Source organism: Caretta caretta, chromosome 12, assembly GCF_965140235.1.
Source record: "Caretta caretta isolate rCarCar2 chromosome 12, rCarCar1.hap1, whole genome shotgun sequence".
Lineage (NCBI taxonomy): Eukaryota > Metazoa > Chordata > Testudines > Cheloniidae > Caretta > Caretta caretta.
In genome coordinates this window covers 41,762,011-41,774,050 of record NC_134217.1, presented here as the reverse complement: position 1 = coordinate 41,774,050, position 12,040 = coordinate 41,762,011, and the positions used below count along the sequence as shown (strand labels likewise).

Sequence of the window (12,040 nt, the reverse complement as noted above, 5' to 3'; positions counted from 1 at the left end):
AGGAACCCATTTTGGAAGCTCATTTCTCACACAGCCTGGTCTGTTAGCGCCAAATGGATTCAATTTGCCTGGCCTCAAAGCCGAGGCCCGGAGGGTTCTTTGCCAAGGACACAAGCCCCTGTTTCTTCCTACAGTTTCTGAAGCTCACAGCACTCATTTGGAGGGACAGAGGGAGCTTGGGCACAGTCCCAGCACGCAGGAGACCTAGACATGCTGCCATGGCCCTTGTTGAGGGGGAATGACGCTGACATACTGCTGGAGAATACATAGCCAGAGGACCAACGTTTGTCCTTGACAGCTAATAAAAACACTCAGCCAAAGACTTTAAGACACAGTTAAGGTTGTAAGTACAGATCAGTAACTTACAAAAAGCCTTGGTAAAGCTTTGCACCCACATGGTGACCATCATAGATGTCTGCCTAAGTCTGTAGACAGCCTAATAGGACAGCCTGAAGAGGAGTGAAGTGCCCCTAATCATCTCAGTGGTGTGTTGACTCTGAAGCCTAATAATGATCATTGAAATGGCAATAAAGTCACTATTTCGCTGCTAACCTAGGCACGTATGGAAGGACCAGGAGGGTCGTTCTGCAAAGATCTGCACAAGTGGCAGCAAGCGGAGTGTCATTTCAGCACCTCCACTGGGGAGAGGCTGGTTTGTGGGTTGGGCTTAGGACAGCAACCCCTGGCCTGGGCTGTGTCAGACGGCTGGGGAAGGCCAGTGGGACTGACTGGGCCGGGAGCACAGGTCATCTCATAGGCAGGTTGTGGGATGTAAGTGTGACCAGATCCCCACCCTCATACACGGACGCCTGCCGAGCACTACAGAGTAACTGCAGGAAGGTCCCAGTCTAGCCACCAGGACACAGGCCAGGGATCAGAGGAGCACAAGCCCTTCCACCTCCCAGGCAGCCCCTTGCAGACATAGCTGTGCGCTGTAGCTTTAAGACTCCTCCCGTCACAGCCCACTAGGTCGGGGGAAAAAAATCGGACACTTTTTTCAGTATGAGCAGAAACAGCCAGTTGCCTTTTCCATTCATTTTCCACACGACCCCCTGGAGACCCAGCCTACTTGAAAGGGCTGATTGTGCCCCTGCAAAGGGGCGCACGCAGGTAGCGCGGGAGCAGACAGCACCTCCAGGAGAACACGCATGGCACTTGACTGGCCGCCGAGCGGGGAAGCAGCTGGGGACCACGGATCAGGCCTGCCAGGCTGAGACCCAGACCAAACCGCCACCTCCAGCACACGCAGCCCAGCAGCCCTATACAGCTCCATGCATGGGGGACAGGGACACGGGCAGCCAGCACGTCAGAGGGTCCCCACAAAGCCCCTGGTGATTCCCACCCCCAATCCAGAGGGCACCATCCCATCCAGAGCACATGGCCCAGCTCCTGGAGATGCTGCCCAGGGAGTGTGCTGGGGACATCGCGGTGGTTTCACACCTCACCGTTGGCAATGCCCAAGGAGCGACGCAGCCTAACCCCTGGCATGAGGGAGAGTCTGGCTAAGCCCTGTCTCCCTCAGGGGAGAAGAGGCCCCTCTCAGCTCTCAATGCAAGGTTTGTCCTTTGAGAGCGGCGGAGCTTTGCTTGGAAGAGACAGAGCAAACCTTTTCCTGCCCCACACAGCCGGTAGCTCAACCCAGGCCCTGAATGGAGGCCTTTATACAGCCGCCACCACTGCGGGCCACACTCTGGTGACCACAAATGGCAGCAAACAGCTGCGAGGTTTGTGTTTCGCTGCCTGCAGTGGCACCCCAGCCAATTAAGTATGGCTTCCATCACACACCAGCCCCGAGCGCCGAACAGGCCCGCCCAGCCGCACACAAGGACACCTTGTTCTCTCCCGGGGCCAGGGATTCAGCTACTCCTTCTCCATGGCACACACCTACTGAGGCAGGAAATCCTGCAGGACCATGGAGGAGGTTCAAGGCAGAGTGAGCTCAGGAACAGCTAGAGCCGGCTGGTGAGATAGTAGCACCATGGGGAGGCAGGTGCCGCTCACCCAGAGCATTCTGCCCAATGCCAGCAGCTGAGGAGGCCCCAGCCCCCATGACAAGCCACTCCCTGCTGTCTCCAGACAGGGAAATGAGGCTCCAGAAGAAAGCAAAGGCCAAACCAGGCGTCAGGGCCTCCACTCATACGTACTTTTCCCACCATTCTTCTTCAGGACGTTACACAGGCTGATGGAAGCCGTACCCAGTAGCTCGTTCCTCAGGGTGTGGCAGCTCCAGACCTTCAGATCCAGGTGACTTTGAGCTGTGACGTTCCTGGAAGGCAGACCAAGAGGAGGGCTGTCATCTCCCCACCTGCTTCTCTGATGCCAAGCAACAGAGCCACAGCTAGCAGAGCAGGACCAGGCATGCCAGGCACAGAGGGCAGAGAAGAGGCCAGAGCAAGGCCACAGGGACACCCAGCACCCCATCTGGCGATTGTGTTCTCACACGTGCATTTGCGCGTGCACCCTAAGCCCCTTCCAGCCAATGGCAAATGTGCTGGCCTTCCTTATGCAGCACAACCCAGTGCGGAAATAGGGAGCTCACTGTCAGCTCTGGGGTGCCTGCATTAACCCAGGGATTCTTACATGAGGAGAATCTCGTTCCAGAGCAGCTCAGAGCTCCCAATCCGCTTCCCTGTCTTCTTGGTCTCACTGGGGAGTCCATCCACCATCACCTCCACGTAGGAGTTGATCCGGGACTGGCGACTGTGCACCTTGGGCTTCACCGACACAACTAGGCAGAGGGGGAAGAGGCAGAGAGTGTCACAGCTGCGGGCAATATGCAAGTTGTCCCCACCCAAAGTGGCCCAGATGCCACACAGCAGCAGCCAGCCCAAGAAACCACCGCCCAAGGTTTACTACCGGCAGCCAGGTCTCATGGGCCAGACTGGGAGACATGTCCCGAAGACCCTGGAAAGGCAAGGCCCCCAACCTGGGACCCATAAATTCCCCCACCCTGAAGGGCACCCTGAAAAGGGAATAAAAAACAGGAGCTGCGTGAAAATAAGTGCAGACAGAAGTCAGGGAAGCAATTCAAGGTATCTGGAGCCCCCTGGTGGCCTTAATGGAGTTCTGCACACACTCCACCTCCCCTAAAGCCAAAGAGACCAAGGCATCCACTGGTGACAGCCCCTGGACAGAGGCTCACATTGCCTGGCACATGCAGGGAGACCTTCCAGCCTGGCACCATTCACCAGCACCAGTTTCAGAGGAAGCCCCCTGAGAGGCTGAAGGTTTGACGGTAGGGAATGCACTCTCCCCGGCTCTGCCTCTGCCACTCGGGACTAGCTCAGGGACTAGGATTAGAAGGCTGGTTACCAGCTTTCCTCTGGATGAGCCTTTCACAGCAAGGGATGCTGTGGAAATATCCTATCCTTCCTCCTGCAACTCTCCACATGCCTGGGGCTAGGAGGCTGCCAATTCCCTGACCCTGGGTGTAAGCACCAGGAAGAACAACACATCTCTTAGGGCATGGCTACACTAGCAGATGTAGAGCGCTGTGAGTTAAACCCGCCTTCGTACAGTGCAGTAGGGAAAGCGCTGCAGTCTGTCCACACTGACAGCTGCAAGCGCACTGGCGTGGCCACATTTGCAGCGGCATTGGGAGCAGTGCATTGTGGGCAGCTATCCCACAGAGCACCTCTTCCCATTCTGGCGCTGTGGCTTGTGGGACGGGGGCGGGGAGTGCGGGGCACTCTGGGTCCTGCCCCAACGCCCCGTGATGCATCCGTCCACATTTGGCACCATCTTTCAACGGTTTTTGTAATGCGTGCTCTGTCTTCCCTTTCGATCTGCAGGAATGGAGCCCGAACTGCTGAGGAGTATGCTGACGAGTCATAGAATCATAGAATATCAGGGTTGGAAGGGACCCCTGAAGGTCATCTAGTCCAACCCCCTGCTCGAAGCAGGACCAATTCCCAGTTAAATCATCCCAGCCAGGGCTTTGTCAAGCCTGACCTTAAAAACCTCTAAGGAAGGAGATTCTACCACCTCCCTAGATAACACATTCCAGTGTTTCACCACCCTCCTAGTGAAAAAGTTTTTCCTAATATCCAATCTAAACCTCCCCCACTGCAACTTGAGACCATTACTCCTCGTTCTGTCATCTGCTACCATTGAGAACAGTCTAGAGCCATCCTCTTTGGAACCCCCTTTCAGGTAGTTGAAAGCAGCTATCAAATCCCCCCTCATTCTTCTCTTCTGCAGGCTAAACAATCCCAGCTCCCTCAGCCTCTCCTCATAAGTCATGTGTTCTAGACCCCTAATCATTTTTGTTGCCCTTCGCTGGACTCTCTCCAATTTATCCACATCCTTCTTGTAGTGTGGGGCCCAAAACTGGACACAGTACTCCAGATGAGGCCTCACCAATGTCGAATAGAGGAACGATCACGTCCCTCGATCTGCTCGCTATGCCCCTACTTATACATCCCAAAATGCCATTGGCCTTCTTGGCAACAAGGGCACACTGCTGACTCAGATCCAGCTTCTCGTCCACTGTCACCCCTAGGTCCTTTTCCGCAGAACTGCTGCCTAGCCATTCGGTCCCTAGTCTGTAGCGGTGCATTGGATTCTTCCATCCTAAGTGCAGGACCCTGCACTTATCCTTATTGAACCTCATCAGATTTCTTTTGGCCCAATCCTCCAATTTGTCTAGGTCCTTCTGTATCCTATCCCTGCCCTCCAGCGTATCTACCACTCCTCCCAGTTTAGTATCATCCGCAAATTTGCTGAGAGTGCAATCCACACCATCCTCCAGATCATTGATGAAGATATTGAACAAAACCGGCCCCAGGACCGACCCTTGGGGCACTCCACTTGATACCGGCTGCCAACTAGACATGGAGCCATTGATCACTACCCGTTGAGCCTGACAATCTAGCCAGCTTTCTACCCACCTTATAGTGCATTCATCCAGCCCATACTTCCTTAACTTGCTGACAAGAATACTGTGGGAGACCGTGTCAAAAGCTTTGCTAAAGTCAAGAAACAATACATCCACTGCTTTCCCTTCATCCACAGAACCAGTAATCTCATCATAAAAGGCGATTAGATTAGTCAGGCATGACCTTCCCTTGGTGAATCCATGCTGGCTGTTCCTGATCACTTTCCTCTCATGCAAGTGCTTCAGGATTGATTCTTTGAGGACCTGCTCCATGATTTTTCCAGGGACTGAGGTGAGGCTGACTGGCCTGTAGTTCCCAGGATCCTCCTTCTTCCCTTTTTTAAAGATTGGCACTACATTAGCCTTTTTCCAGTCATCTGGGACTTCCCCGGTTCGCCACGAGTTTTCAAAGATAATGGCCAATGGCTCTGCAATCACAGCCGCCAATTCCTTCAGCACTCTCGGATGCAACTCGTCCGGCCCCATGGACTTGTGCACGTCCAGCTTTTCTAAATAGTCCCTAACCACCTCTATCTCTCGCCAGCACATCACGTTTGGCAGTCGAGTTACTCCTTAAGATCCAAAGTGACAGTGAGGACACTGACAATATCAACACAAGTAACACATACGACACGAGATTGCTTGTGGCTTTCACGGACATGCTCACCACCATGGAACGGCGCTTTTGGGCTCGGGAAACAAGCACTGAATGGTGGGATCACATCATCATGCAAGTCTGGGATGATGAGCAGTGGCTGCAGAACTTTCAGATGAGAAAAGCCACTTTCATGGGACTGTGTGAGGAGCTCACCCTCACCCTGCAGCGCAAGGACACGAGATTGAGAGCTGCCCTGACAGTGGAGAAGCAGGTGGCTATTGCAATGTGGAAGCTGGCAATTCCAGACAGCTACCCATCGGTCGCTAACCAGTTTGGAGTGGGGAAGTCAACCGTTGGAATAGTGTTGATGCAAGTTTGCAGGGCCATTAATCACATCCTGCTCAGAAGAACCGTGACTCTGGGTAACGTACGTGACATCGTGGCTGGCTTTGCACAAATGGTTTCCCTAACTACAGAGGGGCGATAGATGGGACGCACATTCCAGTTCTGGCACCAGCCCGCCTCCAAGTATGTTAATCGGAAGGGCCATTTCTCTATGGTTCTCCAGGCGCTTGTGGATCACCGTAGGCGTTTCATTGACATTAACGCAGGCTGGCCTGGAAAAGTGCATGATGCACATATCTTTCAGAACATTGGCCTGTTCAGGAAGCTGCAAGCTGGGACTTTTTTCCTTAGACCAGAAGATCACCGTAGGGGAAGTCAAAATGCCCATTGTGATCCTTGGAGACCCTGTCTACCCTTTGATGCCATGGCAGATGAAACCCTACACAGGGAACCTTGACAGCAGCAAGGAGCGGCTCAACAACAGGCTGAGCAGGTGCAGAATGACTGTGGAGTGTGCTTTTGGTCATTTAAAGGGCCACTGGCACACTCTGTATGGGAAGCTGGACCTGGCCGATAACAGCATCCCCACAGTTATACCCATGTGCTGTACCCTCCATAACATTTGTGAAGGGAAGGGTGAAAGATTCGCTCAGGCATGGAACTCAGAAGTTCAACACCTGGAGGCTGAATTTGAACAGCCAGAGAGCAGGGCTCTTAGAGGGGCCCAGCGCGGATCTCCAAGGATTAGGGATGCGTCGAGGGAGCAATCTGAGGCTGAAAGCCACCAGTAATGTCTGGTGCCCTGCACAGGAATGAAGTGCAGTGGTTCCAGTGTTAGCAGGAATCTATGTTTGCTACATATGATACACTGACTTGCAGTGCCTGTTGCTTTCCTGAACTAAAGTATCTTTTATGTTATGCAATAATAAAGAATTTTTTCAAAGCAAAAAAAACCCATGTAATGAAAAGAAAATGCATTTATTGAAAAGAAACAACTGCTTGGGAAACAGAAAGGGCAAGAGGGTAGGGTGGGGAATGGTACAATCATAGGTTTGCGTATGTCCCGTTATCAAACCCAGCCTTCCTGTCTGGAATGCTGTGCAATGAGTGCTGCACGTCAGGGTGGCTACACTGCGTGGTGATAGGGGTTGAGTGCAGTGGGTCAGGGTCGTAGTTTTCAGGGCTGGGTGGTGAAGCTACAGGTATTGGAGGCAGCTGGTGGTGATAAGAACCCAGATGTTGGGGAAGTGGGTTGGAGGTGACAGGGTGGCAGAAGGGAAAGAGTTTTGGGACAAGGGCTGCAGGGGGGCACGGTAGCGCTCCGCCTGTATGGCTACGAGCGCCCGGATCGAGTCCGCTTGGCGCTCCATGATGCTTATCAGCCGCTCTGTGCTTTGGTGCCGGCAATCCGCATTCTGCTGGCGGACCCCCCTTTCACTCTCCCGCCACTCCTGCACTTTTTGATTTTCATTAAGGGAGTGCTGCATGTCCTCTGCTTCTATGTGGCCTCTTCCTGATTCTTTGCAGCCTCTCGGCCGGTGATAACACAGACGGCTGAGATCTCACGGTTGCATCTGTAAAGGCAAAACGCAACACTTAACAGAGACAGCATTGTTCACACCAGACAGAACAATGATTCCCCCGTACTTAAGGAGGGCAAGCACAGTCTATACAATTGCATAATTTGCCTGTCCCAAAGCAAGCGCACATAACCCCCAGGAGCCCCAAAATGGTGAGTAAGCACAGGGTCAAGGGGGACTGATTCTTTCATGGCTCTACTGTCCTCTGGGTTTCTGTGCCTTGGGGAGAGCCAACAGCGGCAGGGGGCCCCTGTACTGAACACTGTCCCCAGATTTTACACAGTAGTTCATCCTGGAAGATATCTCGCTGCTGAAGGTGACCAGGGAAGCAAGGGAGGATCTTTACTACAATGTAGCTTCCGCCCTGGCCCATATGCAGCTTGCCTGTGTACAGCAATGGTCCCCCCACCCCTCACGGCTCAGTGGTATGGACATAAAAAAAAAGGAGTACTTGTGGCACCTTAGAGACTAACCAATTTATTTGAGCATAAGCTTTCGTGAGCGACAGCTCACTTCATCGGATGCATCTAGCTCACAAAAGCTTATGCTCAAATAAATTGGTTAGTCTCTAAGGTGCCACAAGTCCTCCTTTTCTTTTTGCGAATACAGACTAACACGGCTGTTACTCTGAAACCTGGTATGGACATGTTAGCCTGACTGGGACAAGGACCACAGTGGCTCTCCCACGAAACCTGCGCAAGCGCATTGCTCAAGTTCTGGATGAGACCTTTGAAGAGATCACTGAGGCTGAATACCGTAATGTAAGAGAGCGCATCAACGCCCTTTTCCGCATCTAAGCATGCGGCCCTAACCCTCCTTGCCCCAAGAGCCCGCACCGAATAACTTCCTTCCCAAAATAAAAGCCGCTTACCAGGAACCTCCTCTGGGGTTTGTCCTTCCCCAAAACACCAGCCGCTGCGACTGGCTACCTTCCTCCTGGCTTGAGAACAGCTCCTGGCAGCATGCATCTAGGGATTCCGGGGTGTATTCCTCCTCCTCAGCACCCTCACACCCGCTTTGGTCCTCCTCCTCTTGCCTGGTTGGACTGTGCTCTGAAGTGTCCATGGTGGTACTCAGAGTGGAGGTGGGGTCGCTCCCAAGTACCACGTGCAGCTCTTTGTAAAAACGGCAGGTCGCAGGGGCAGCACCGGAGCGGCTGTTTGCCTCATGGGCTTTGTGGTAGGCATTCTTTAGCTCCTTCACTTTAACCCTGCACTGCAGTGCGTCCTGGTCATGGCCTCTTTCCATCATGTCCCTTGATATCTGCCCGAAGGTATTGTAATTCCTGCGGCTGGAGCGCAGCTGGGACTGGACAGCTTCCTCCCCCCAAACACTGATGAGGGCCAGCACCTTGCCATTGCTCCATACTGGGGCTCGCCTGGCGCATGGAGGAATGGTCACCTGGAGATTCGCTGAGAGCACTCCACGCCTCGCTGAGCAAACAGGAAGAGGATTTTCAGAATTCCCAGAGAATTTAAAGGGCGGGTTTGATGGTTGGTCACCTGATGGCAGGGCAGTAGAGTTCAAAGTGATGACCAGAGTGGCTAGAACAGGCATTGTGGGACACTTCTGGAGGCCGATCACAGAGCAACGACAGACCAGGGTGTCCACACTGGTGCTGCGGTGCTCCAGCAGGGGGCGCATCAAATGTTATTCCACTCGCCGAGGTGGAGACCAGCAGTGCTGTAGCCGCGGAGTCAGAGCGCTCTACGTGCCTTGCCAGTGTGGACGTGTTGTGAGTTAGAGCGAGCTGGGCTGCTTTAATGTGCTCTAACTCGCAAGTGTAGCCATGCCCTTAATCTGCACTCTGCTGCACTGGCCCTCGGGGTAAAGTGCATGTGTGATGCTGATGGGCCAGACGCCAGCTCCTGCTACAGGCCTTACCGAAGAGCTGACAAACCAGACCAGTTTGCCTGTGGGTTAGTATCGCTTAACACAGGTATTGGTCTTATAAGAATGTATTTAGTGCTGCTTAGACTCTAATGCACACAGCAATTTACAAGCATTTCATACCCTCGCTTGTAATGTCGGTATTCCATGCTACAAGATATGTACATTTTGCTTTATAACCTGGAAAATGTTTGCTCTGAACTTGTGAATCCAGGCACAAGACTCATGCCCCCACCCGTCTAGAAGGTCTATCAAAATCAGATGGGCCACTAAGGAACATCACAATACAAGGGAATTGGTTAATGGCCCTATCCCCCTGGGAAAAGCTACCTGCAAGGAAGCTCCTCTTATGGACTCTGAAGCGAAATGAAGGAAATCAAACAAAGTCACAGAAAAATTTCCATCTCTTTTGCTGTTTGAACTCTTAGGCCATGCCTACACTTACAAGCTGGCAGCAGCAGGGCTGCATCCAGCCCTGCCGCTGCAAGAGCGCTCGTGTAGCTGCGTTGTGCTGACTGGAAGAGCTCTCCCGTCAACATAATAAAACCAGCCCAATGAGTGGCAGTAGCTGTCGGTGGGAGAGTCTCTCCTGCTGACATGGCACTGTGCGCATGAGTGCTTATGCCAGCAAAACTTATGTTGCTCAGGGTGTGTTTTTTCTGCACCTAAGCGACAAAAGTTTTGCCGACATAAGTGGTAGGGTTGACATGGCTTTACAGGTAGAGCCCTGCAAATCCAGATATCTGCAGTTATCTGGATTCTAGGATGCAGTTGTTTCCCATCTTTGCAGATCCAAACTTTGTTACCCACACAGGGCTCTAGAGCAGTGGTTCTCAACGGGGGCCTGCGGTTTCAAGGGGTCCATCCACAGGGCTGAAGCCCCGAGCCGCAGCACCACCAGCAAGGGGCTTGGGGCTTCAGCCCCCCAGGGGGCACTGGGGCTCAGGGCTGAAGCCCCACAGGGCCACAGACCCCCTGAAACCACCTCAGAGCCCCCCAGGGGGCTCTCACGCCCAGTTGAGAATTCCTGCGCTAGAGGGTGCTGGCATGGGTGAAGGTGCAGATCATGGGTTGGATCCAATTTAACTACCACAGATACAGATCCAAATTTCTGTATCCATGCAGGGCTCTACTTCCGGGGCCAGGGAAACCCAAACTGAAGCCAGAGATCCCCTGGAGTTACCTCCTGGGTCTGCTCTGAAAGCCACTTGAATGGACATCACTACAACTCTGTCACTCATAGGATCTAGATGGTAATTCATGTGTGCTTGCTTGCTTTAACCTGTAAAGAACTCATTTCTTTTTCCTAGTTGTTAGATGGTTTATTTCAGGACTGGCTATGGGCACAGTCTTTGGTGTAAGATCTCAGGGTACCAGTTGACCTGGGGTAAGAGACTGGTCTCTTGGGACTGGAAGCAACCTGATGTGGTGTGATTTTTGGTGTAAGTAACCATTTATCACTAAGGCCAGTTTGTCTGGCTGGCAAGATAGCTTGGAGAGTGTAAGGGGACTGCCTGGCTCTCCACGGTAAGACTTATGATTCAGAAGTTCATATTTGTTACTGGCTTGGTGAAATCTAGTTATAGATCACACCACTTGTCTGGAGTGTGATGGGGTGAGCTACCCACACTAGCCCTGCAACAGCTGAGTGGGCCAGGTGGGCCCAGTCAGCTAATTAGGCTGCAAACAGGGGAGCTTTAGGCTGGAGACAGCTAATTAGAGAGGCTCACCGGTGCAAGTACAGGCAGGGCCAATAAAGCCAGGTAGTGGGCTACATCCTGGGCTGCTGAGAAAGGGCAGTCACTCCCTGGGAAGAGGGAGGAGTGTTTGGGGGCAGTTGGGAAGGCAGGCAGCAGTCACTCCTGGGAAGAGAAAGGAGGGTTCTGAGAGCTGGCACCCCCAGAGAAAGAAGGGGAACCGGAGAGGTAGGAAGCAGTCCAGGGAAGGCAGAGAGATGAGCCCAGAACTGCTGACTGGAGGAACGAGACCCCAGAGATAAGGGCAGGTCCAGGTTCCCCTATCAGCTGCTGCAAAAGTGGCACTGGGGCAGTGAATGGGCAGACTGCCCAGCAGTGCTGTTGGACTGAACCCCGGAAGGGGGAACATAGCCCTCCGCCTAGATGACTAAGTCATGAAGACGACACTGAGGGTCCTGGAGCTGCAGACCACAGTTGGAGTGACGGCGTGCAAACCGTGGACGGGAGTGTTGACCTCGAGAGCTAACCCCAGAGTGACCAGGAGGAGGCGCCAGCCCAGCAGTGAGTGGAGCACCCTGTCACAGGGTGTCTCCCCTGAGGTAGGCTCTCACAGTCATGGCTGCTCCACACAGAATGACACCATGCTTCTCCTGGGCATATCCAGTCTCTGGCTGGACTGGTGCAATATCAGCCTTCACTCAACAATGACTCTCCCCCCGCCACAGGCTCAGGAGCCCACAGGGCAAGCTCCCCCCCTGGGGAGCATGCTGTCACTGACAGGCACTTGCTTGTCTGAAGCTGCCTGGGCTACTGGAGAAGGAAGTTAGGACAAGCCAAGCCACACCTGAAAATCCACATTCCCGGGCAGGACCAGAATCTTCTGGCCTAGACAGAGCGCTTGCTTCCCCACCTCAACTCCCGGGGTGCCCACGGCGGCTCTACTCACCTTTCACAGTGAGCTGGGACTTCTCACAGGCCAGCCCTGCCGCAGCCCTGCTGGAGCTAGCAGATGCCATGTCATCACCATGGGACTGGAAAACAGACACAGGACACC

The 12,040-nt window shown here is 53.4% G+C and overlaps 1 protein-coding gene across 2 annotated transcripts in view; it reads right to left on the bottom strand.

The window, feature by feature from the left end:
* The window catches only part of WWP2 (WW domain containing E3 ubiquitin protein ligase 2), a 90,368-nt gene that overhangs the window by 71,051 nt on the left and 7,277 nt on the right, over positions 1 to 12,040 (bottom strand). For both annotated transcript variants that reach the window (XM_048870700.2, XM_075118497.1), the window contains exons 2-4: positions 11,933 to 12,017; positions 2,581 to 2,728; positions 2,145 to 2,266 (exon numbers count right to left, since the gene is read on the bottom strand). In XM_048870700.2, coding sequence (XP_048726657.1) covers positions 2,145 to 2,266; positions 2,581 to 2,728; positions 11,933 to 12,002 — 340 coding nt within the window. In that variant the 5' untranslated portion in view covers positions 12,003 to 12,017. The remainder of the gene's footprint in view (positions 1 to 2,144; positions 2,267 to 2,580; positions 2,729 to 11,932; positions 12,018 to 12,040) is intronic.